This window comes from Clytia hemisphaerica, unplaced genomic scaffold (genome assembly GCF_902728285.1).
Source record: "Clytia hemisphaerica strain Z4C2 unplaced genomic scaffold, Clytia hemisphaerica genome assembly, whole genome shotgun sequence".
Lineage (NCBI taxonomy): Eukaryota > Metazoa > Cnidaria > Hydrozoa > Leptothecata > Clytiidae > Clytia > Clytia hemisphaerica.
In genome coordinates, this window is record NW_027103544.1 from 196183 (window position 1) to 220325 (window position 24143).

The following is a 24143-nucleotide window of genomic DNA, read 5'->3' on the forward strand; positions in this document are numbered from 1 at the left end:
TAAAATGACCAGACTGAAACTTTGAAAATCATCTCTCAGCTGAACACAACCAAGTGCAATAGCTAAAAGATCAATACTTTCTGAAGCTTTCAGGAACAATCTTTGACAACCATGGCTCAACAAGAAACTGGATCAAAATACGCCGTCAAACTTAAACCCGATTTTAATAATCCAAAATGGATCAACCGTCATAGATTCATGTTCAATTTTTTGGACATCAACGGTAACGGAAAAATCACTTTGGATGAAATTGTCTCCAAAGCTTCGGATGATATTTGCGCCAAATTGAACGCATCACCAGAACAAACCCAACGCCATCAAGATGCTGTTGAAGCTTTCTTCAAAGCCATTGGTATGGATTATGGAAAAGAAGTGGAATTCCCAGAATTCTGTGAAGGATGGAAACGACTTGCTACCAACGATTTGAAATTGTGGTCCCAAAACAAGACCACCTTGATTCGTCGATGGGGAGATGTTGTTTTCGACATTTTTGATAAAGATGGAAGCGGTACAATTAGTTTGGACGAATGGAAGGCCTATGGAAGAGTCTCTGGAATCTGTGCATCAGACGCAGACGCCGAGCAGACCTTCAAACATTGCGATTGGACAACAGTGGCAAACTTGATGTTGATGAGATGACCAGACAACATTTGGGATTCTGGTACACCTTGGATCCACAAGCTGATGGTCTCTATGGCAACTTTGTTCCCTAAACGGATGCATCGACAACCTATACAAGTTTTGTATCACAACATATACATAATTGTAAAATATGACCATTACACAATCATTATATCAAATATACTCACATGCCATACAACCAGAAAATCTTTGATTTGTTTTTTTGCTTCACAATGAACAAGAACTACCAAACAAACATTAGCCCGAAATATGATTAAAGTTCGATTTTTTGTATTTATGATCCTTACTTAGTTCAACTATTTGTATCCTTTCGTTGTATTGTTCATCTTTGAAACAAGAAGTTTGAGCAGGTTAGTAACTGTCGTGCGCTGACCGCAGTGGCTCAAATTAGGTTTCTTTCGCAACTTTCACAGGCCAAATTGTAAAATCAATATGTAAATTAAGCCGTTTTTGATGCTAAAGCTTATCCCCAGGACAAAAAATTACACATTCTGAGAAAGTAGAAATTTATGTGAAAATTAAGTTAAATCGTCTCCATTCACGCAAAAATTTCCAGTCTCGTTTTAGTGTTTTAAAGTTGTCCACGAGCCACAACAAAGGAATAAAACACCCAAGCGATTCACTCAAGATACACGTGTGGAAAAACTGGTCAAGCCAAAACATTTTGACGTCACTGAAAAAGTGTTTATTTTCATTTGGCAATAACGAGGCCTCTCAACGGTACAAAGGAGACTTGAAAGGCCTATTTTAGGTTTATTTGAAGAACATGGCACTTTTACACAATGTCGTCCTAAAAATTTTTAGGCGCGATATTCTTCTAGGGTTTGATTGTAGAACCTGGTAGAACACCAAAGAGAAAAGATAGTACAGTGCAATCCTTACCCGAGACAGGGTAGGGGACTGACTAGTAATAGCAAGTTTATGTATTTGAGATAAATCGAAGTTCACATGTCGCCACATTCGCCGTCCACTTTGCTCGACCACGGTAAAAAACACCAAAATACCGTCGTCTGTTTATAAGTAAAGGCGATATAGCGTCGTACATCAACTATCCTCCAATACGTAACTCGCTAGTCACTAAATGTGACTCCCCAAGCGATTTGAAGTACACAAAAATCCGATCGGCTAAAGCGGGTAAAAGACCGGTCTCATAGCGGGCGAAGTGAAATTTCAAGCGGCCTAACATTTTAGAAGATCGGCCATGAAGCGGCCAATGGAATTTTTCCAAGAACGGCCTCAAGGCCTCTATTAGAGGCTTTTTCTTGATCGAGAGACCGGCCAAGCGGCCAGCGGCCTATATAGCGGCCAGCGTCCTATTTAGCGGCTTTCTTTAGGGATCTTCTCAAAGATATAATCGATTTTCGTTTATGAAGTTTGATTAATGATTCGACTATTTATTCTCCTATATTCGACTATTTATTCTCCCATATTCGATTATTTAATCCTTGTATTCGATTAATTAATCCTTTTTCGTTTATATCTTAGGGATCTTCTCAAAAATATATTTATGCCTAGGTAAGGAACACAGCCGACAGCCTGTCATAGTTTTTATACGAAAGGTGTCATTGAAAAAACTCATAAAGATAAATTGAACACATGCAGTACAAGTATTTTCTTCGTTACGACAAGATGAAAGTCAAATACAATCTACAGATTTTGGCGTAATAAAAATGTGAAAATAGTTTTTGAAGAGAGATGTATCAGTCAGCATGTTGAGATGTTTAGGGAACGAAGTTGCCATAGAGTCCGTCAGCATTGGGGTCCAGGGTGTACCAGAATCCCAAATGTTGTCTGGTCATCTCATCAACATCAAGTTTGCCACTGTTGTCCAAATCGCAATGTTTGAAGGTCTTCTCGGCGTCTTCGTCTGATGGACAGATTCCAGAGATTCTTCCGTAAGCTTTCCATTCGTCCAAACTGATCGAACCTGAACCGTCTTTGTCGAAAATGTCGAAAACAGCTTCTCCCCAGTCGCGAATCAAAGATTTCTTGTTTTGGGACCAGAGTTTCAAATCGTGTGTGGCCAAATTCTTCCAACCTTCAACGAACTGTGGGAATTCGACTTCTTTGCCATAAGCCATACCTATTTTCTTGAAAAAGTTCTCAATAGCATCTTGATGACGTTTTGTTTGAGCTGGTGTAGCTCCGAGTTTGGCGCAAATGTCATCCGAAGCTTTGGAGACAATTTCATCCAAAGTGATTTTTCCGTTGCCGTTAATGTCCAAAAAGTTGAACATGAATCTGTGACGGTTTACCCATTTTGGGTCATCGAAGTTGGTCTTGAGTTTGACCGCGTATTTTGAAGCAGTGTCGGCCATTTTGAGATTTGAAGATTTGCTTTGTATTGCAAATGTGATGATCTGCTAGCTAATGCTTAGATTGAGCTGAGATGATTTCTAACTCGTTCTAGAAGCTTTTTATACCCATCCGTTCGGTTGAATTTGGATAGTATTTTACGGAATGAAAGTAGAAAGGAATAGACCTTTTGAACTTTCCATAGAAACGTATACTGTGAATCGATAATCTTCTAGACATGGAAAGTCAATCGGCGTAATATCTTCAAGGGAGAATTATCAACACTTTTCGGTTATCTTTTTGTGTTGTTTTAAAATTGGTATGATTTTTGAAAAAGTAATAAAAGTTGACTAGCCCCCTTTCGATTAGTAGCTTTATTCCAAGTAAACGTTAGTCTGCCTTCTACAAGTTGAACTTCCTACAAATATAACTTCCCTGGGAAATATTCTTAACAAAAACTTAACTACAGAAATACAATTACACATATTAGTACTCTCAACTATTAGAAGCTCCAAAATAAGAGTAGTATACTCTCGCTTATTCGAACTTCTATCTTTCGAATCTTTCTATAATTTGAACTTACCCCCAATCTCGGTCAATGACAAACCATCTGAATATACTATAATTCGAATAAATAATATTCCCCGTTCGAGTTCGAATTAGCGAGAGTTAGCTGGAACTACACGTTTTTTTTAAGAATAAACTTTGTAAAGATATTTATGATAAAGTTGACCAAAAAATTAAGAATATGGTAAAAATTACCACCATCACGAAACTTAGCATGTGAACCTAAGAATGTCTTTTTTAGAAGATTTTTAGAGCAATTTACCTGTTAATTACCAATTATCCCCCAGTAATGCTAAAAGTCAATTTTCATGAAGCTAGTATTTGAACTATTGACCATTGTCGATGTAGAATTTCGAATTTTGAGTATTCTCGAATAAAGCATGATTATTTAAAAGGTTTTCAAAAGATATTATCAAAAGACTCAAGGTTGCGGCACATCTTCCATGCTTGGGCTCTACTTCGATCTTTAAACTAAATCAGATCTTCTGCCCAATCGATTATCTATCAATTACAGTTAGATCAGGGGGGGGGTAGTAAAATCTCAGACATAATGACGTTTACTACGGTGGTGGTGTGACGAAAAAATTCTTTACTACCCAGGGTAGTTAAAAACTAAAATGGGTGGTATCTTTTTTGACGTTTTTTAACTGTTTTTTATAATGACTTTTGACTTTAAACCTCCATATCTCGATAACTACTTTTCCAAAATTAAAAAATGATACATCAAAATTTAAGTTTGCCTTTCCTCTTTACCACGATAAAACAATTTAGTTAAAATTCAATTTTTTTCGGACACAGTTACCCTCCAAACTCTAATACTTTTTCGTGGGTCACCCGGTATGTGTTAATTGTTGAAAAATTTTACTACCTGGGTAGTAAAACCTGGTAAAATTAGCAAATTTTAGCTATTTTTGTAATTCCTTTAATTTTTTGGATGACTTTTCTGAAAAAATCTGAAAATTTTTATTTATAATTTGAAAAAATTTTCTGTTGGAAAGTTGTTTGCTGCAAACAAAAAATTCTCGAATTTTTTTGTCAATATAAAAAAGACTTTAATTCTAAGGGCAAAACATTAATTTTTGCACTAAGTGAAAAATGTGTCACAGAAATATCATTTTTTAGCTTTTTTTGTAAAATCAGTCCGAAAAGCAACCAAAAAATAGGTGGTCTTCATGACAAATTGTCCCAAAAACTTTTACTACCAGGGTAGTAAAATACCTCTTCCAAGAGTCTGGGTGGTGGTATGTAAAAATTCGTAAAAATCCTTTTACTAGTCATATATGTCTGAGATTTTACTACCGACTCCCCCCCCTGGTTAGATAGGACATAGCGTCAGCCTGGGTTTAGGTCCCAGGCAAAAATTAGGTCCCTCTGAGTTTTAAGTCCCCCAAAGACTTATGAAATTTTTGTTAGCCCCCAGGACTTTTGACCCTAGACACTTTAAAAAAATTGATGCAGTAAAAAAGTTTTTTTCCAATGTAAATTTCGTTGATAAAATATTTTGCAAACTTTCTATAAAAATATTAGGCCGCAGGCGAAAAATTTTCAGATTCATGAGCTTCAATTTGAGTAATTGAAGCCCACTATTTAGCTGAATTATTCAGCCCCCACGTTAAGTGATGAGATTTTAGCTCCCCCCAAGTACATAGGTCCCCCCAAAAAAGTGGTGTACTTCCAGCCCCCTCCTTTTTTGGGAAAAATTTAGGGTGTAACCCCCCCAACCAGCAGGGGGGCTGACGCTATGTAGGATTGGATGAAAAAAAGAGGAACTATAAAACTAGGGTATGATTTTTTTAAGTCTTGCTGCTAACTTTTAGTATGACCTTTGGGCCAGACTATTCTTATCTCGCTTTCCAAACTTTTGGGATTACATACCTACTTATGAAATCTACCTAGTTCTCAGGGTTAATCACTAGATTTTAGCACCTCATAATTTTAGGATTAACAGTCACAAAATTTCAAAAGATTTTCTTGATAATGTCAAAAAGGTCAGATATAATAAGATAGTGTTACAAATAGAATAAACTTTAGCTCAATTGAACCTTAATAATTTACATCCTTTTAGGCGAGACCAATTTAATTTGTTGTTCTACGGGCCCGACCGACCCTATTTTTGCTAAAATCAAAAAAATAATAATATCGAATTTCCACTACAATATATTCTACACACTAGTTATTTGTAAGAATTAAACTTGAATAAAGCTGAAAATTAATTCAAGAAATTGAAAAATCATAAAAAGCATTCTATACACTACCCTGATAAATGAAAAATTTATTCTTATTTTGCCGAGTGACCGACCCATATTTTTCTAACGATCTGTTAAATTAAATTAGGGGGGGGGGGCACTCATATGGGCACTCATATGATCTGGCCTACGTCAGGTGCCGCGCTCAAGGGTGGGGTTTTCAGCATCCCAAAATGCACTATAAGGGTGTGTTTCTGTGAGATTACCCTGCAAGGGTCCAATTTTAAAACAAATTCAAAATAATTGATAAAAAGAAAGGTTTTTACTCTCGTTTGTTTGAAAAAGTTTCTATTGTCTGATAATTACAGCTGAGATGAATATTTTTCTCAGTTTTTCTTTAAAACAGAAAATTTCCCAAGCTTCTTTTTTCAAACAGATTTACAGCTGAGAAATACAGTGCACTACAAGGGTTGGGTAAATCAAGAGAAAATCCACTTAAAGGGTACCTTTTCAGCCATATTGAACTGCACTATAAGGGTACGATTATGAAAAGCAGATTTTACGCGGCACATACCGTCGTTTCGAAATCGTGTGCCCCCCCCGGGGTTCGGAATCTAATTTTTCTAGATTTTGTTTTATGAAACCACATTTTCCTACCAGAGACAACCACCGATCCTGCGTATTAATCTTTTCAGCTTTTCATCCTCATTTTTCAAAGGTTTCCACTCAAGACATTCTTATTCCAAAACTACCATTAATTAATTTTCGTAAAAAGTACGCAATTTTCTGGTAAACTTTTTTAACGGATTCAAAACGTTGATAGCCCTTTAAAAATTACTTTGGCATTTTGGTTAGGAAAATCCCCCTTTATTTGAAAAGTCTTCTTTGAAGCCAGAGTAATGTTTGTGGATTGGAAATAAAAGTGGAAATATATTTCAATTTACGCCTAACGATACAGGTAATCTGAAGACACCAAAACGTATTTAGAATGTATAAATCTTTTATAAAAATGAAACTAAGTCGCTTCTTTCCGAAATCTTCTTTGAATTGAAAATTATTTCAAAATTTGAAAATATGGAGGCGTGGCGTTTGGGTAAGTGTTACCATGGCATCTATCTGACGCTTCTGTAAAAAAGATTTCCTAATTTCCTAATGCTCTTAAGTCTAGATTTTTCTTTCGAAAATCAAAGAACGTTGTAATATATTTGCAATTTTTAGGAGGGCAGGTAGGGAGAAATATTTTTCTCTGCTCTGATTTATCTTTTTATTTGTGGCAAGGTCAAATAAAACTTTAGGATTACATAAAACTCCCAATTACCTATAATTCTAGATTATCGATTCACAGTCAACATCTTATGGAAAGTTCAAAAGGTCTATCCCTTCCTACTTTCATTCTGTAAAATATTATCCAAATTTAACCGAACGGATGGATATAAAACGATTCTAGAACGGCTTGGAAATCATCTCAGCTCAATCTAAGCATTAGCTAGCAGATCATCACATTTGCAATCCAAAGCAAATCTCAAAATGGCCGACACTGCTTCAAAATATGCTGTCAAACTCAAGACCAACTTCGATGATCCAAAATGGGTAAACCGACACAGATTTATGTTCAACTTTTTGGACATCAACGGTGACGGAAAAATCACTTTGGATGAAATTGTCTCCAAAGCTTCGGATGACATTTGCGCCAAACTCGGAGCTACTCCAGCTCAAACAAAACGTCATCAAGATGCTGTTGAGAACTTTTTCAAGAAGATCGGTATGGATTATGGCAAAAAAGTTGAATTCCCACAGTTCGTTGAAGGGTGGAAGAACTTGGCCACACACGATTTGAAACTCTGGTCCCAAAACAAGAAATCTTTGATTCGCGACTGGGGAGAAGCTGTCTTCGACATTTTCGACAAAGACGGTTCAGGCTCGATCAGTTTGGACGAATGGAAAGCTTACGGAAGAATCTCTGGAATCTGTCCATCAGACGAAGACGCCGAACGTACATTCAAACATTGCGATTTGGACAACAGTGGTAAACTTGATGTTGATGAGATGACCAGACAACATTTGGGATTCTGGTACACCCTGGACCCCAATGCTGACGGACTCTATGGCAACTTTGTCCCCTAAACACTTTTAGATTTGGCAAAATCATCTTTATTTCGCTATTATTTTGTTAAAATCAGTCTTAATTTTCATTGTTTTTTTTTGAAAATTGTGAATAAATATAATAGCAAACCTAAAAGCTTTCTAATGTTGATATTCCACACAGAGAATTTACAGATTCTGAGCCATTACGATCCACTCTGGAACTTAAAATTATTATTGTGCATTCTCTCTTTGTATGAATGGCCTAAAGGTTACTTTCTTAGGCTAAGTTCTCAGATATTGACCTTCGTGCTTAAAATCTACGTTAATAAAAAAGCCTTGCAATATTAGAATGTGGCTATATACTAAACTGTGGTATTACTTCGAATAAACGCCCTGAGCGATTTTTTATTGATAAGTTTTCTTGTTCTAAGTGTTAAGGGCTAGAGAAGATTGGGCTGCACGCATTCCCATACTACTTCTTGCTAGGAAGTTTATTTTCGTCATAAATAAGGTAGTTTGCATCCTCCCTTATCCTTCCCTTATCGTCAAAAGTTAGTATACGCTCTATTTTTATTAGAACAATTGTTGTAAAACCATGAGGCTCAAAATGCCAAAAAAAGGAACAATTTAAGAATACCTTATTGGAACTAATTTTCGCGGGAACTAATTTTCGCAGTCGAAAAAAAATATCCGAAAAATTGCATTTCGCGGGTTCTAGTTTTTCGCTGTTTTGCCCTTTTTTGGACAAATTTCTTTCATTTTCCTAGGGATTTTTCAAATTTTTCGATAAAATTGGAAAAAATTGTATTTCGCGGGATTTAATTTTCGCGGTTTTCAACTCCCAAAATTTTTCACGGGATCAAATTTTCGCGATTTTGACGAAAAACCGCGAAAATTAAAACCCGCGAAAATTAGTTCCAATAAGGTAACCTTTTTAGCCTGAAATGGCTGAATTTTGGGAAAAATTAAGGTCAAAGCCGTAAAAATAGGGTATCAAGCCAGAATAAATAACCTAAATTTTCCAAAAGATCAGAACAGGATATGAACAATTTGAAGCAAAAAGTGTCAAAAAGTTAAACAGCCGCGCCGAGCATCAACAAAAAAAATGATTGTTCTGTATAAAACAAGAGTGTATAAGCTTTGAAAGATGTGGCGAATGTGGAAGGGCCGAAGAAGAAAGTTTGAGGTCCCATGAAGAATCATCCGCTATTAAGAGAGTGTTATTTAGACAGTACAAACCTCTTCCAGTTTTTGTGAAAATTTAAAATCATGGTTTTGGATGGTTTCCCTCAGTTCTTGATTGAGGCGTGATTTTTCGTGCGCCTCTCGCACCTGGCTAGCACCAAGCTCTCGTGCTAGTCTAGTACAATCAGATTCTTTTTGTGACATCATAGAGTGAGATTCCTCAAGCTCATTGGTTAAATTAATGATTGTTTGTTGTGACGTCATCAATTGATTTTGAAGATTTTGTACTTCAGTATTCTAAGAAAAAGTCAGGGGAAAAAATTGGTGAACCTTCTTTTAACTTTCTTTTCCCGTTAGAAAGCTTTTTAAAAAGATATTCTTTTTTATGATATAGAAAAGGGGTTCAAACTTTATGATGGCAAAGCAGAATAAACAAAAAGATTTGTCAAAATTTTTGTTCGCTAGACGCCGAAAGGGGAGAAAGTTGTGGTAGGAGAAATAAAAACGTTAAATGATATCCTTCAATAGACGATATCGGATTTCCGAATTCTCCGCGAATGATTACCCATGATGCATTGCGCAAAAAAAATTCACGGACAATATTGACTTACTGAATTTTTTTGCGCAATGCATCATGGGTAATCATTCGGGGAGAATTTCGTTAAGCCGATATCGTCTATTGGTATACCTCATTGGAGTATGCACCGTGATTTATAACAAAAACTTCACAAGAACGCAGAACTTAATTTTGACCAAAACCAAATGACCGAGGATTTTACAATACATTTTTAAAGCCAATTAGCGGACAAATTAAGCATCCAGAACATTCCATCATAAAGAACGTTTTATTGTGTACTTACAAGGTGATGATATTGTTCTTTAACGATGTTTGCTTCATTTTCAACTTCACTTTGCTGATGGACCTTCTCGATCAATTGGTTCAACTCCTGTTCAACAAAAAATAAACGGGCTACGTGTAAATTGTGCTAATAAGCCAACCTATTGTTTTGTACCTAAGTCTATGACAGCTAAAATTCATAGCTACCCATCAAAGTTAGGATAGAAGCCCTACTTATTCTCACCGATTAAATTAGAAAACGAAAAATAATTGACCTCTTCGGATTTCAACGAATATGTATGACATTTAAATGATCTTTATGTTTTGCTTAAAAATGCTAACAAAAGTTTTTGCAGCAGTTATGGGTCATTTGAAGTTTCCCAAGAGATCGACTGGTAGCGAAAATTATAAGAATGTGGGGAGATACTTTTCTATTATGGCATTAGTTAAAAAAACGAACCCCTTTAAGAATTTCGACTTCAGACGAAGCATGGATGTTGGCTTCCTCTTGCATTCGTAACTGGTTTCGTAAATCCTCACAAAGTAAATTTCTTTCATCGTAATCTATTCGTAGTTCTTCGTAATTTGATGATTGATCTTTAATCTGAAAACAAACAAAAGACAAGAATTTTATAAAGAAAGTTCTTTACCGTCATAACAGTGAGGATCGAGCCTCTCAAATCCCTCTGTAACTGATATACATCTTTCTATGAATAACTTAATAATCACCAAATTAACAACTCATTACTCAAACCTAACAAATCAAATACTCATAAACTCTCAAAGATCTTGGACTTTGTTAGGGGTACATTACAAGTTTAAGCACCAACTTAGGTATATACACTTTTGCACTTAAAGCAAGAGAAACGTTGAAAGTAATGAGTTTGGTAGTCTAGAAAAAACACCATTATTCAAAATTTAAAGACCGCATGTAATAAGCTGCCAATAGTATGAAAATCGTAATTTTTTTACTTTATTAGGATTAGGATTTTATTTTGGCTATAACGTCAGTTTTTTCAGCACAATAAAAAGTTTTGGCAGACCTTATTCCTGGGTCCCTCTCGATAAACTTGCCACTAGACTTATGAAAAGAATCGGGTTGTTTCACGTCAAAAAAATCATGAATAGCCAAGCAAACTTGTCGTGAGCCACATGACCTACCTACCTACCTTTCACATGTTCCTACTCCTAGCTACGAACCAAACGAAGTCAATTAAAAGACCAGCTAGCAGGGTTACCATCAAGATTCTTCTTACCTTGTTTTCTTTCTCCTGTAGCATGCCTTTCAATTCATCAACTTCAAATGTTAGGGTCGAAATTTGCTTTTCCAATTCGCTTCTCTCCTGTTTACACGACATCTCTAGCTGTGTGTACTGTGATGAAAGTCGGCAAAAAAGAGTTTTAGTTCTTAAATGTTGCAAAGGGATAATCAGGTAAAGTTTTTGTCATTTGGATGAGGATCCATATTTTACGCTGAATTTAATATAGTATACTATAGTTCATTCAAAACCTTTAGTTAAAACAAGCATATGAAGAAAATACCAGTTTTACAAAAATTTTATTACATATAATTCCAGAACCACTTGGCGAAGTCAATGTGAAATTCGCAATCAACATTGGCAAAATTGTCTGACCAGCAGCCACGAGATTAACGATTCTTTAAGCATCATCAACATTTGAATAGAGCTATTGAGTCTATTTAAAACAACACTTACTAATGCTGATTTCTGTTTGACTTTCCATTCACTTTCACCGATAGCATTCTCCATCTCATGAATTTGTAAACGACATTGATTCAACTCTTTGATCTTCATGTTCGATTCTCCTTGACTGGTTGTTAATAATCTGAATGAAAAGGTAGTTTTCCATTTATAATAAAGAAAGTTCAATTTATAGAACGTCGAATCTTTCTGCGAGCTTTCTGCAACGCAATGAAAAGATTACGAGTTTGCGAGTACATGCGACAAATCTTTGCAATTCGGTCGACATCAAATGTGTTCGTTTTCCTATTTGTTTTTGCAGATTTTTAAAGGCTGCTACACTGCAAAATTCCAAGGCAATGTAACAATTGCATTGCAACCACCTGAAAAACTTGTCAGTGTAGCCTTAGCTAAAGTGTCCGCTTATGCCAGTGTTTTAATTGGAACATTTAAGGAAGTAATGATTTTATTATACGAATTATTTATAAGAATACGAACCTTAACTTCTTGGGAGAAAATTAAAGTACACTGTTACCTTTGAGTGTGCTCTAGTTTTTCATTGGTTTTGATTTTAGTGCTTTCGATATTTTGTAAACTTGCTTCGTAACCTCGTAACTTGTCATGCGCGTTCGAAACTCTGTTCTCTAAATCTTGACACTAAAAGTATTGGAGAAAGTTGAAAGGACTTCAGTTGAACTTGTCTAATGCAGTGGCGGATCTGAGGGAGGGGGTTCAAAAAACCTTTATTTACTTATAAAGAGTATGGAAAAACAAACACTCTCTGCCATAAATTTGGCCATCTCATACCAACGACTGTATGGACCATAGAAGAAACTCCATATTTGCGACAAAACCAAATTACCAAAACTAATACCATCTCAAGTATACCGTCAATAAGGGACGGATAGTTTTTTCAATTTTTAATTAAACTGTGTAAATCATAACGTTTCTGGTCATCAATTCACAGAAGCCAGAAGTCGAAATATGGATTGCTTACATTGAAGCTAGAAATTTAAAATTGTTGTAGAGAAGAGGTGAAAAAGTTAAGCAGCTCGTAATAATTGGAAAATACAAATTGAAAAGAGAACAGACGATGTTCCTCAAGTAGATAAATTTTCGCGTGGATTTTTTCACGAATTAGAGAGATCTAAAATCTTCTCGATAACAATATTTTATGACTCGGCACAATCTAATTCACTAAACGTAATAAAAAAGTAGACCTTTTCTGAACAAGCTTTGTATTTTTCTTCCTGTATTTGAATAGCCTTCTCCAAGTTCACTGTATTCGTTTTGTATCTATTCAGTTGATTGGTCAATTCGGTTTTAGTGAGATGCGATTTCTCAATCTCATTGATCAACTTTTGTATTTGTTTTGAGTTCTCCATCAGTTTCACATCACGGTTTTGAAGAGTGACACCAACCTCCTGCAAAATAAATGAAATTAAACCAATCTAGTCCCGAAAGCGTAAACAAATCACAGCCTCTACAGTTTGAGTCGCATAGCCCTTTAGGAAAACACAGGTGATAGAATATGCATTTGCACGTGTTTCTCCCGAAAACATCATTCACTTAGAGAAACAATTTTCAAATCAAATTGTTTTCTTTTTTTAGACTTTTTATGGTTATCGTACTTAAAAGGACCTTTTAAAGTGACCATGTCTTACCCTTACCATCCCCACATACCGAGCACCTATTTTTGAATAAATGCTTCCGCCGGTTCCCCGAGAAAACAATGTGAAAACTGTCGAAAAACCCGAAAGATTTTAAGATTACAATTATGGTATCCGTAAAGTGTGAACTCTATAAACACAACTAAAAAACGCTTAAAACAAACCTTGAATTTATGTTTGGCTTCATCCAAAGCTTGATTCATTGTATCTACTTGTTCTTGATATAAATCAATATCACCATTCAAATCACCTATCTTCTGGTGAAGAAGTTGTATCTCTTGGTTAAGCTCCTCATTTGTTTGTTTCTCCATAGCAACATCATTCACGTGTTTTAAAGAAGTGTCCTCAAGGTCCGCAATCCGTTTCTGACTTTGTTCTAACATTTCCAAAGCTTTCTTATAAGATTCTTCGATCTCTGTTATATGTTTTGTTTTAATGTTCAAATCATCTGTAAGGAAATCTATGGATTTTGTTTTGTTGTCTATGAGTTTTTGGTGTTCTTGCTTACTTTGATCGTACTCTTGTAAAGCGTTTTGAAGCTGTGTTTTACAATGGTCGAGTGATGTTTGTAGTTGTTGCAGTGATTGTGAATCTTCATTCGCCTTACCTTGGATTGACTGAAAATTAAAACAGAAAAATGTGTAATAAGGCACGCTCATTATACGAGCAAGTAAATTTTGGCTGAGAAGATAAACCAATATCCGTTATTGAACTTGAGCTATATTCTGTATATATAGGTTTTTATGAAAAACTTGTATCAGTGAAGATGATAGAAGAGCCTCCGCTCATCCATATTTGAAAGAAAAATCATCATCTCGTGAGATGAACATAACTTGTTGCCTTGTTTACAAAATATTATTAAGTATACTCCCAACACAGGAGACATTGTGAAGCAATGTAATTTGGTTTTCTATCCATGACTCGTTCTTTGAAAGTACTAAATGGTGAAAAGTTTCAAAGTACCTTTACGCTTAGAAGGTTATTTCACAGTTACAAAGAATCATGGGGAATCAGTTCTAATAACTTTTCGTTGGTCAAATTAAAAAATCTTAAACAAAGAGCCGTTATTCCTTACAATTACCAGTAGATAAAATATTTATGGAGGAGACTGTAAAATAGTTCATAAACGATCCAAGTAACCTTTATTTTGTCTTCGTAAGCTTTGATCATATTTTTCTTTTCCCCGTCAAGCTCCTCCATCTTGATGACGTAATCTTTTAAATCTTTAACTGATTCCTCCAATCCAACTTTCTCTTTCAAAAGTTCATGTTGAAGGCTCTCCATTTCAATGCATTCTTGTGTTTTAGACTCGCTCACTTGTCGCCATTTTGAAATCTCGTTTTCAAGTTCGTGACAATGATCAGCATGCAGATTTTTGATCTTGTGTACTAACACGTCCGTAGCTGCAGTCTCCTGGTTATGTACGTCCAAAGCGTTTTCCAAATGCTTGATTTGGGAACTATATGTTTCGAGCAATGATTTTGAATCACTGAGTTGTCTGTCTTTTTCAGTTATGGAGACTTTGGTTTTGGTCATTGAATCGCTGAGTGATTTGATGGATTTTTGAAGCTGGAAACGAGTAATCAAGAGTAAGCAAAGAATTATTTTTCTAAATCTTTATCATCACCAGTAGCGTAGTAGTGAAGCGATTGACGTAGAGTAACTTGAGAGCTTATACAGTACGTCAATACAACCAATTTCTTTTCATATTAAAATGTTTCCACAATATGACGGCGGAGTCTCCGAAACCCGAACTCACAATTTGTTCGGGTGATAAAAAATTTCCAAAAAAGGAAACTGGTTTATAAAGCATTGGTAACTGAGAAGACCAGAAGCTTACTCGATTTGGAGAGGGATTCGAGTTAGAGACTCCATTGTAAGTAACCGAAAACATAAATGATAATACCTGGTGTTCCAATTCTCCATAATGTTCGTCTTTCTTCGTTAATTCTTTCTGGTATTCCAACAACTTTCCATTCTTCTGATCAAGTTTCATTTCAAGACTTTGCACCAAATGCGTCTTATCGTTCAGTCGATCGTTTAATTCAACTAACTGCCTCGTTTTGGATGAAATGTCTTCTTGTAGCCTCGTTATGGCGTGTTCTAATTCCATTTGTTTTAAATCTCCTTTACGACTTCTTTCGACAACGGACGTTAGTTCTGAACGTAAACCCTTGATGTTGACATTTTCAATGTCACAATCTGAAAAGTAACATTTGAAAGTAAAATATATAAGAAATATACTTGAACATTTGAAAAATTGAAAGTTCTATCACACTTAAAAGTAAAACTTAAAATTTATTGAAAAAATTGGGAAATGTGAGAAATCAAAAGCAATAAAAATTAAGTGATAAAAATTAATCATAAAATGAGCTTCGAGTCTCTATTTTGGTTGTTTAAACCAGGTTCTTTTTGACTAAACAGTTTTTCCAAAGTAAGGATTATTTGTTACTTGCTTTTTGTAGAATTATTGTTCATGACAATGACTTAATTACCAAAAAAGCAAACCTCTTAAGAAAGCTGATCTAGTGAAATGAGCCCTTAACTTTACTTTTTACCACTGAACACACCTGATTTAAATTTCTGCTGAAGAATTGAGTTGTTTGCAACAATGGCTTTAAGTTTGTGCATTTCGGTGTCTTTCATGGCTAGCTTTAATTTCAAATCAGCAATGATGGAGCGAGGGGTTCCTGATTGGCTGCCATCCTGGTGGTTCTCTGATAAAATACCAATACCGCTATCAGGTCGCTGTAAATTGGAAGGAGAAGCGTCAAAAATAAAGGAAAAGGCTTGAGTTTGAATATTACAATGTTTTTATCTAAAAATTCAAAATGCAGGCTTTCTTTTCAATAAAAACCTCCAGTTTTGGCTATAAAATATACAGCGAAATATGAGAGAATGGAATTTGTGGAAGATTCATTCTTGAATCATAAAGCTTTTAAGCCACAAAAATCATTCAGTGACAGAATCTTCAATTTATTTTACTAGGCGTTGTAACACGGCTTGGATATTTGTTTAAACATACCAATCCTTAGTGGTGTAGTCGGCTTTTGAGGGGACTGGTAATGAATTTACAAGGAAAACATTTTTTCGGACCACAGGATTTTTAGGCTGTCTACATGGCGTTCTAAATTCAAGGCCTAGCAAGCGTGCTTTGACGTCAAAATCCTGTGGACCTAATTAATGATGTCATTGCAGTGTTGACGTCAAAAGAAAGAAAAAAACTCAAGGTTTTATGATGAAACTTCAAAACTTTCAGAGAGATAGCTACGGAAAATGTTTATCTAGACCATATGATTTAGGAATAAGTTAGTTTATCATTTCTGTTATTTTCACTACGATATCCTAAGTACAATGAAATCTGAACAATTTATTTAAAAAAATAAACTATAGAAAATTGAAAGAACTGGATGCACTCAGAGTGTGATGATAGAAAAAGATGTTTCATTTTTCTTTTAGCTTTAGAACTTTCTGGCTCGCCTCCTTCGAGGAGCGAGGCGTCTGCGATTTGCAGAAATTGCTCAGAAAGATGTTCGATAATATCATAGCATTATTTTTAGTGATAGAGTCAAAAGCGTATGTGTGAGCGATAGACATCAAGACATCAGACAGTGATGTTCGGCAGACGAGATGTCGAATATAATTGAACATTATGTATGAAAACATCGTCCATTGACAAATCGTATCAGTCGGAATTTTCAAACCACCACGGTCAAGCTCGTGAAGATATTTCCCGTACTTTTGAGCGTAAAACATCGTAGCATCGAATAACTCCTGCTCACTCATCTCATCTTTACGAGCTACGTAACCGGCCATATATATAAAAGACATTTTCGTTTCGACCGGGATGGACATCTCTTCCTCTTCTAACTGGTTGAGCAAACTTATTCCATCACGATCAAGAGCAAAAAAACACTTGTCACAACAATGACCCGGTTCAGCTCGTAAAACGGACAGGTCGACATTCAACTTTAGCAAAAGTTTGGTTTTCTTGATATCGAGTTTTTCGAGTACTTGTTGAGCAGTGATAAAATACGTTCCTGTAGATAAAGATAAAAGGAAAATTTTGAATTTTCGGTGTAAACTTGTAAGTAATCGAAAAACGCATCGCAAATTAATAATTACGTGGGTAAACAATTCAAGCCGTAAAAAGATTAACAATGTTTAAAATGAAGACCTCATTTCAATACACGGGTTTCGAATTAAATCTGGCACGAGAGAAAAAATAAAAGGAGCGATAAGGGGAAATGCCTTATAAAAGGTTGATAGATTTCCTTTCTTCTCTTTTGAAAGCCAGGTGTTCATTCAAAAGATGTTTTTCTATTTTAAATTCAATAAAAGAAATATGATTAAACGATTGACTTTTTATTTTGATGTATTTTGTTTTCATAATGACCCATAAAGTCTGTCAAAATGGAAAAATGAGCTAAAATTGCTTGATACACGGCCAATTTTCGTTCTGTTTACTTGATATTTTTCGTGCAAATTTACATGGGATTAAAGCTAAAGCTAAGCAAAAATTTAATTCGAAACCCGTGTATTAGAAGAAATTAAAAAGTGTTCTCACCTCCGGAACCTTGTCTCAGCTTTCCAAATTCTTTTTCCAATGGATCTGAGCAAAATTCTCCAATCATAACATATTTTTGGTGAGGTGACATAAGACCATTTAGAGTATGGTGGAGTGCATTTGATGTATCTTTAGTCAATGTTTTCATGCGCTTTCCTCCCGATTTTTTCCGATTGAGAGAAACCAATCAGCATAATCAATAAGTTGTTGCAAACGAGAATCTTGAGGAGAGTTGATAACGGCTTCTAACGGGTTGTTGTGTCGGATGCCTTTCCCAACGTTTCGAACATTTAAGATCTTCCACATAGTGTTGACTTTTTCGATGAATTTGACAGTGCCGGTGACATTCATGTTTTGCATCTGTGGGTGAACTTTAAGTGCTGCTAACGTCTCTTCACAAAAAAACACGGAGACATGTCGATACACGTTGCCGTTCGACCGGTTTTGGGCGTACGGCGACTTCGGTCAACTTTGATAAGCCACGAACTCCGCAGAAGTTTGACATGTTTTCAACTTCGTGTAATCGGATAAGGTCAGACCACTTGGCAATGAATGTATCATCATCTTCTTTGAATGTGAGTTGGCCAGTCTTCTCTGTTAACCAATTATTTCGAATACTTTTAATCAGGTGAACAAAATCGAACAGAAGGAAAATACCATCAGTTGTCAACCAGGGTTTGTCTGTGACCGTATCAAACTGCTTGAAGAAATATTTTTATTTATAATTCACTCCAACTTTTGTTATAATTAGATTTGCAGCCACGCACAATGCATTTTCTACCCATTTTTTCGGTGTTGTTTTTCTTGCACGACGTCAAAAATGGGTGTGAACGTTAGATTTTTTTTCTTTCTTTTGACGTCAACACTGCAATGACATCATTAATTAGGTCCACAGGATTTTGACGTCAAAGCACGCTTGCTAGGCCTTGAATTTAGAACGCCATGGCTGTCTATTAAAACAAACCAAGCGAATTCCCGTCAAAATTAAAACGAAAGACAGTTTCCTGCCCTCTGCGGCGGATACAAACTAGAAACTTCCCTTGTGTTTTCATTGCCAGTCTCCTCAGAATCTGACTGCGGCGCTAAGGATCGATAGATGTATTGGTTAAGCTTTCCTTACAGGTGTTGTTGTGTCTTCTTGCACTTTGTGAACCATTCCCTCCAATTTCTCCACGTGATTTTTATAATTTGCAATCTCTGTATTATACTCTTTGATCTGTATCTGTTGTTTATCAATCAAAGTTTTCAGTTTTGTGTTTTCTGATTTGGTTGCTGACAGCTCGATTGCCACATTTTGAAGTTCTATAGTTTTACTTTTGATCAGTGTTAATTGTTCTTGTTGTTTAAAGTTTTCTTGTTTCATCTTGTCTGCTTCCAATCTGTTCAAAAAAGATAGCAAATGTCACCGAGAGTATTTCTTATAAAATCCTCGGTAAACGAAAAGTTCATTATAAATAAAATTTAGACTTTCTTTTTAAAGAAAAGCTATGAGATACAAAAATTGAGAGAGCATGCAGGCTCTACTAATTATTTTAAAACAAACACTTTGTAAAAATTCGTCAAATTGTGACCTGGGCACGTACTTAAAAACATAACTTGCATACACGGGAATATGTTTTTAAATACTAGAAAGTTTCGGCATAATTGGGAGCAAGTTTTTGCATACTTGGGAGCAAGTTTTGCATACTTGGGAGCAAGTTTTGCATACTTGGAAGCAAGTTTTGGCATACTTGGGAGCAAGTTTTTGCATACTTGGGAGCAAGTTTTGGCATACTTGAGAGCAAGTTTTGCATACTTGGGAGCAAGTTTTTGCATACTTGGGAGCAAGTTTTGCATATTTGGGAGCAAGTTTTGCATACTTAAGAGCAAGTTTTGCATACTTTGGGAAGCAAGTTTTTGCACTTGGGAGCAAGTTTTGGCATACTTGGGAGCAAGTTTCATACTTGGGAGCAAGTTTTTGCATACTTGGGAGCAAGTTTTTGCATACTTGGGAGCAAGTTTTTGCATACTTGGGAGCAAGTTTTGCATACTTGGGAGCAAGTTTTTGGCAAGTTTTATACTTGGGAGCAGTTTTTTTTGGCATTTACTTGGGAGCAAGTTTTGGCATACTTGGGAGCAAGTTTTGCATACTTGGGAGCAAGTTTTGGCATACTTGGGAGCAAGTTTTTGCATACTTGGGAGCAAGTTTTGCATACTTGGGAGCAAGTTTTGCATACTTGGAAGCAAGTTTTTGCATACTTGGGAGCAAGTTTTTGCATACTTGGGAGCAAGTTTTGCATACTTGGGAAGCATACTTGTTTTGCATACTTGGGAGCAAGTTTTTGACATACTTGGGAGCAAGTTTTTGCATACTTGGGAGCAAGTTTTTGCATACTTGGGAGCAAGTTTTGCATACTTGTTTTGCATACTTGGGAGCAAGTTTTTGCATACTTGGGAGCAAGTTTTGGCAACTTTGGGGCAAGTTTTGGCCATACTTGGGAGCAAGTTTGGCATACTTGGGAAAGCAAGTTTTGGTTGCATACTGGGAGCAAGTTTTGGCATACTTGGAAGCAAGTTTTGGCATTTTACTTGGGAGCAAGTTTTTGCATACTTGGGAGCAAGTTTTGCATACTTGCATACTTGAGAGCAACTTGGGAGCAAGTTTTGCATACTTGGGAGCAAGTTTTTGCATACTTGGGAGCAAGTTTTGGCATACTTGGGAGCAAGTTTTGGCATACTTGGGAGCAAGTTTTGCATATTTGGGAGCAAGTTTTGCATACTTAAGAGCAAGTTTTGCATACTTGGGAGCAAGTTTTGCATACTTAAGAGCAAGTTTTGCATACTTGGGAGCAAGTTTTTGCATACTTGGGAGCAAGTTTTGGCATACTTGGGAGCAAGTTTTGGCATACTTGGGAGCAAGTTTTGCATACTTGGGAGCAAGTTTTTGCATACTTGGGAGCAAGTTTTGCATACTTGGGAGCAAGTTTTTGCATACTTGGGAGCAAGTTTTGCATACTTGGGAGCAAGTTTTTGCATACATTTTGACTTGGGAGCAAGTTTTTGCATTACTTGGGAGCAAGTTTTGGCATTACTTGGGAGCAAGTTTTTGGCATACTTGGGAGCAAGTTTTGACATACTTGGGAGCAAGTTTTGCATACTTGGGAGCAAGTTTTGCATACTTGGGAGCAAGTTTTTGGCATACTTGGGAGCAAGTTTTGGCATACTTGGGAGCAAGTTTTGGCATACTTGGGAGCAAGTTTTGGCATACTTGGGAGCAAGTTTTGGCATACTTGGAAGCAAGTTTTGACATACTTGGAGCAAGCAGCTTTTGGCATACTTGGGAAGCAAGTTTGGCATACTTGGGACAAGTTTTGGCATACTTGGGAGCAAGTTTTGGCATACTTGGGGAGCAAGTTTTTTGCATACTTGGGAGCAAGTTTTTTTTTTTGGCATACTTGGGAGCAAGTTTTGGCATACTTGGGAGCAAGTTTTGGCATACTTGGGAGCAAGTTTTGGCATACTTGGAAGCAAGTTTTGACATACTTGGAAGCAAGCTTTGGCGTACTTGGAAGCAAGCTTTGGCATACTTGGAAGCAAGCTTTGGCATACTTGGAAGCAAGCTTTGGCATACTTAGGAACAAGTAAGTAGTAAGTATAAAGGAGTAAGTTTTTACATTTTGAAAGATTGAATTATTTGTAACTGTTTTTCCAAGTGTTACGTATGTCAGAGGCCCCTAGATAATATCATAACAACCAACCTGAAATCATTACGTTCTTGTTGGACAGATATCAATTCTTCTTTCATTTTCACCTCCTTGGTATGAAATTCTTTCAAGCGTTCTTCATCCTAGACACAAGGATACAATCTTTTCATATTGGTAATGCTTGGTTGAAATATAGATAAAGCTTTGAAACTACTTTCACATTAGTAGGTTTTCATATCTTGAGATTCCAATCAGTGAGTTTCATCGATTGTTAATTTTTCAGATTATAGACGTACCTTCTTTTGGATTGATACAATCTTTGATGTCAATTCCTGAATATGTTTTTCTTTTGAATCCAATTCTGTATCAAACCTAAATAAAGTAAAGAAAATTTTAAAACATTATAAAGCAAGTAATCATTCTTTTTGTATCATGACTTCTGAACACAACAGTTAAACTCACTAAAGATTAACTATGTGCGTTCAGTAAGATCATTTGGTAAAGATAAATTTTCTCAAATTTCTATAAACCTTTCTTTCTCCTCTCTTTCTTTTGTATCCTGTTGATTAAGATGCGTTCGTAATTCTCCAACTATCTTCTCCATTTGTCTAAGAAAATAATGAAAGTTTGTAAGGCAAAAAGCATATTGTAACATTATCTCACTATTGCAGTATTTAAAAAAGTAACAAATTGGCAATTGATCAGAAAACCTATATAAAGTAAAGTAAAGCTTGGTTCCAAAAGACTGAACAAATAGAGAATTCCAAAAGGGAATTTTTCTCGTGTCCACATTCCCCACAGTTTTATCAACCACAAGACAGTGAGTTTTTGGTTCAAAGATTCTGGCTGATTAGATCCTATTCTGCTAGCTCAAGTGCATTACACAGTGCTGATGAATATCAATACAATATGAATGAAATGATATGCTGCTACGCCACCCAAAACTCCTGATTGAATATAGTTGAACAGAAATCTTTCATTTTTCACATCTTTTCGTCAATTTCAAATCAAATATATAACGGTCATTCAAATCAGCTAAAGATTTAATAAACAATAAAGAATCGAAGGATGTTTTCCTATACTTAATAATAGTTTAGCTTGTTAAAAATTTAGCCCAACTGTAATCTTCATTACCTGATAACTTGTGTTTTCCTTTTCAGTTGCGAGTCTAATTCGTTCATCCGTTCCACACTACATCCTTTCAGCTCTTTACTCTCCTTCACAGCTATACTCATTTCTTGCAACTAATAAGATAATATTCATGTTAATAATAATCTTGCTTTGCCAAGAGAAGATTTAAGTTTTAAAATAAAGTAGAAAAAAAATGGGAACAACAGATCTGACATGACAAAATTAACTCATCATGATTGTTGGTTTTTTGAGAGACCAAACAAAATATTCAAAAAACCTACACTTGTATTTTTTACCTGAGATTGACAGTCTTGAAGTTTGTATGTTCTTTTTTCAAGTTCTGTCATAAGTTTATTGTTTTGAAGGAACATTTTAGAATTTTCTTCTCGCAGGACCAGTATCTTTTGACGAAAAGTATTTATATCTTCATGGTGTCTGCACTGTGTCAATGAAGTTATAGGATTGAAGTCCTGCAAATTGAAAAAAGAAGATTACAGATTAAAAATTTCCAAAGTTCATGCGGTCAAAACTGACAGTCAAAATAAGCTCAGCAAACTTTCAAGCTTATCTAGCTGCAAAGAAAAAATTAAAGATGACAAAAAGATAGGGCTACACATTGTCACATGAAAACGTAACCAAATCATACCATTTTCATGTGAAGGTCGATTCTTCACAAAGTTTCATAAATCTTTTTAAAATATGTGCAATTTAGAAATTGGAGTGTGGCACATACCTTTTCATACTGAAATGCTTTTCCACTGTCAATCTCACCCAAGGAGGAATAAGGGCGATTATGAGCTTGCTTCGAGTTTTGGTGTGATGGGTGAGTATCCAATGTGTCCTCTACACTTCCAGATGGTGTTAAGTCAGCAAGTGTTAGAATAGGAGCATGGTCCGATAAAATGCTTTTATCAGTTTCATTTCTTGCAGCTCTACAAAGCATAATAAGATGGGAAAAAAATTCTGTAAATTTGCAATTGCAAAAAGACAAAGTCAATAGCAATAAAAATCTTTTTTTGCGAAATCATGCAAAGAGGGTAAGATTTATTAAGACAAATGGATCTAACAATTATGTTGAAAAAGTCTTAAACACACAGACACATCTTCATTATCATAATAATACATTCTTATAAGGTACAAAACAAATTCACAAATGAAAAAGTTATACCTCAAACTATCATTTGGAGAAATCTTTGGTGTTGCTGTCGATATGGTGAGATTTTGAAGTGATTTCTCAGTATCCAACAACCTTTGTCTCAAACCAATACAATCTCTGAGCAGTGGATCATCCTCAAGAGCACTAAGAGAGCTTGTATTACTTTGCCTTCTTTGTTCTTGACTCTTACTGAATGCCATTGTAATTTGAAACAACTGACGTTTATGCTTGATATTTCCTGAAATAAGTCGCTGGTAATTCAGAATATCATATCTTGCTTTTTTCTTAATATTAACTGCTTTTCTATAATGAATTTTTGATAACTTTACAACAAGCTTGTTGGATTCTTTGCTTATCAATATCAGTGCAATGTCCCACATAAAAATTTTGATATTTAACAGCCACCTGTCTGAGACCTAAAAAAAATTCCTGGTTGAG

General features: G+C 35.7%; 4 protein-coding genes across 4 annotated transcripts in view; 1 reads left to right on the forward strand and 3 right to left on the reverse strand.

Moving 5' to 3' along the window:
- The window catches only part of LOC136800030 (coiled-coil domain-containing protein 18-like), a 30958-nt gene extending 6933 nt beyond the window's left edge, over positions 1-24025 (reverse strand). Inside the window, exons 1-19 of the mRNA XM_067056647.1 lie at positions 23718-24025; positions 23283-23481; positions 22846-23019; positions 22553-22662; positions 21949-22026; positions 21715-21790; positions 21473-21561; positions 18856-19114; positions 15739-15916; positions 15075-15370; positions 14309-14737; positions 13333-13785; positions 12719-12922; positions 12034-12155; positions 11514-11643; positions 11055-11171; positions 10259-10402; positions 9821-9907; positions 9015-9257 (exon numbers count right to left, since the gene is read on the reverse strand). Of these exons, the coding sequence (XP_066912748.1) occupies positions 9015-9257; positions 9821-9907; positions 10259-10402; positions 11055-11171; positions 11514-11643; positions 12034-12155; positions 12719-12922; positions 13333-13785; positions 14309-14737; positions 15075-15370; positions 15739-15916; positions 18856-19114; positions 21473-21561; positions 21715-21790; positions 21949-22026; positions 22553-22662; positions 22846-23019; positions 23283-23481; positions 23718-23905 (3576 nt within the window). The 5' untranslated portion in view covers positions 23906-24025. The remainder of the gene's footprint in view (positions 1-9014; positions 9258-9820; positions 9908-10258; positions 10403-11054; positions 11172-11513; positions 11644-12033; positions 12156-12718; positions 12923-13332; positions 13786-14308; positions 14738-15074; positions 15371-15738; positions 15917-18855; positions 19115-21472; positions 21562-21714; positions 21791-21948; positions 22027-22552; positions 22663-22845; positions 23020-23282; positions 23482-23717) is intronic.
- Positions 33-7929, forward strand: LOC136800028 (clytin-like). The gene is made up of 2 exons (XM_067056645.1): positions 33-508; positions 7609-7929. Exons 1-2 carry the CDS (start codon positions 112-114, stop codon positions 7812-7814), a joined length of 603 nt encoding a protein of 200 aa, XP_066912746.1. The 5' UTR covers positions 33-111; the 3' UTR covers positions 7815-7929.
- Positions 2231-3032, reverse strand: LOC136800026 (clytin-like). The gene has a single exon (XM_067056644.1). The coding sequence runs from the start codon at positions 2958-2960 to the stop codon at positions 2364-2366; it is 597 nt and encodes a 198-aa protein (XP_066912745.1). The 5' UTR covers positions 2961-3032; the 3' UTR covers positions 2231-2363.
- On the reverse strand, positions 16441-18676 carry LOC136800029 (uncharacterized). Its single transcript, XM_067056646.1, has 2 exons — positions 17736-18676; positions 16441-17208 (listed from the first exon to the last, which is right to left on the reverse strand). Exons 1-2 carry the CDS (start codon positions 17881-17883, stop codon positions 16613-16615), a joined length of 744 nt encoding a protein of 247 aa, XP_066912747.1. The 5' UTR covers positions 17884-18676; the 3' UTR covers positions 16441-16612.
- Positions 24026-24143: the final 118 nt, after the last annotated feature.

Coding starts and splice junctions, on each gene's coding strand:
- LOC136800028 (XM_067056645.1), top strand. CDS start 112: ATGGCTCAACAAGAAACTGGATCAAAATACGCCGTCAAACTTAAACCC. Junction 509..7,608: donor TTTTGATAAAGATGGAAGCG/GTACAATTAGTT, acceptor AAGACGGTTCAG/GCTCGATCAGTTTGGACGAA.
- LOC136800029 (XM_067056646.1), bottom strand. CDS start 17,883: ATGAAAACATTGACTAAAGATACATCAAATGCACTCCACCATACTCTA. Junction 17,209..17,735: donor GCTGAGACAAGGTTCCGGAG/GTGAGAACACTT, acceptor CTTTATCTACAG/GAACGTATTTTATCACTGCT.
- LOC136800026 (XM_067056644.1), bottom strand. CDS start 2,960: ATGGCCGACACTGCTTCAAAATACGCGGTCAAACTCAAGACCAACTTC.